The 1,649-nt window shown below is 30.3% G+C and overlaps 1 protein-coding gene across 1 annotated transcript in view; it reads right to left on the reverse strand.

The window, feature by feature from the left end:
* NAEGRDRAFT_76708 (uncharacterized protein) overlaps positions 1 to 1,548 on the reverse strand; it is a gene marked incomplete at both ends in the record, with an annotated part of 3,360 nt that extends 1,812 nt beyond the window's left edge. Inside the window, 2 exons of the mRNA XM_002668334.1 lie at positions 79 to 567; positions 636 to 1,548. Of these exons, the coding sequence (XP_002668380.1) occupies positions 79 to 567; positions 636 to 1,548 (1,402 nt within the window). The remainder of the gene's footprint in view (positions 1 to 78; positions 568 to 635) is intronic.
* Between the last annotated feature and the right edge of the window lie 101 nt (positions 1,549 to 1,649).

A 1,649-nucleotide genomic window follows, 5' to 3' on the forward strand; every position in this document is an offset into this window, starting at 1 on the left:
ATCCTTTGGTTTTCATCTTTTCAAATTGATCAATAGCTATTATTGGATGTCCGCATTTTGTGTAAAAATTAATTATACTATTGTTCAACTCTATTGTAGGATTATTGAGCACTTGACCAGATGCTTGATGCAGTAATTTACCTTCTTCAAATAATTTTGAATCAGCACATGCTTTAAGTAAAATGTTAAAAGTGGTAGAGTTTGGTTCAATACCATAATCTTGCATTTCTGTGATTACTTCAATTGCCTGTCGAACTTCCTTATTTTGAATATATGCTTGAATTAAACAATTCCAAACAATATTGTTCATTAATCCTTTCGATTTCAATTGTTCACATTCCTTAATGGCTGTTTCTGGATGTCCACATTTTGTGTAAAAGTTGACAATAGATGCTAAAAGTTCAGAAGAGTAATCTTTCAAGGTGCCAGTTGCAAGTTTGTGAATTGCCTTTCCTTCTTCAAACAATTTTGAATCAGCACACGCTGTGAGTAAAATGTTAAAAGTGGTAGAGTTTGGTTCAACACCATAATCTTGCATTTCTGTGATTATTTCAATTGCCTGTCGAACTTCCTTATTTTGAATATATGCTTGAATTAAACAATTCCATCCATAATACTTTTTGATATCTTTTTACATTCATTAATTGCAATATCTGGATGTCCACATTTTGTGTAAAAATTAATAATTGATGTCAAAAGTTTAAGAGAGCTATTATCTCTCAAAGTATTATTTGCAATTTTGTGAATCAATATTCCCTCCTTATATAATTTCAACTTAGCGCATGCGGTAAGCAAAATGGAGAATGTGGTAGCGTTTGGAGTAACCTTGAATTGTTTCATTTCAGTAACTGTGTCGATGGCTTTTTGTATTTCATTTATTTGAATGTATGCTTCAACTAGACATGTAAAAGAAACAACATTCATTAATCCCTTTGATTTCATCTTTTCACATTCGTTGATTGCAATCTCTGGATGTCCACATTTTGTATAAAAATTAATAATGGATGTCAATAGTTCAACAGAGCAATTATCTTTCAAAGTGTTAGTTGTAATTTTGTGAATCAACTTTCCTTCTGCAAATAACTTGGTATTAGCACAAGCTGTTATGAGAATGTTAAAAGTTGCCGAATCTGGACAAATACCATTATCTTTCATTTCATGAATAACATCAATCGCTTTCTTAATATTGTTCTCTTGAATATATGCTTGAATTAAACTATTCCATGTTATGATTGTCATCCATTTTTGTTGTTTCACTAATTCAATTTCTTCTATTACCAACTCTGGTTTTCTTAATTTCAATGCAAATGATATAATTGTCGTTGATAATTGAGGACTTGCTAAATTACTCTTTTTTACAAGTTGGTAAAGTGTCATTCCAACTTGAATGTTTTTCTTAACAGTGGCTGCTTTTAAAAGTGGGATATAAATTGCATAGTTTGGTTCAATATCTTTGCCTTTCATATTCAACACAATTGCTAATGCTCTTTCCAAATCATCATTCCAAATACAATTATTAATAAAGTGAGTGTATAAAAATACATTCATTGCGCCATGTTGCTCTAATTCATTAACAATTTGTTCACAAAATTCAACTTGNGTATTACCTACAGAGCAAACTTTAAGTATGGCAGTTAATGTAAATAAAT

Source organism: Naegleria gruberi (genome assembly GCF_000004985.1).
Source record: "Naegleria gruberi genomic scaffold NAEGRscaffold_307, whole genome shotgun sequence".
NCBI lineage: Eukaryota > Heterolobosea > Eutetramitea > Acrasida > Naegleriidae > Naegleria > Naegleria gruberi.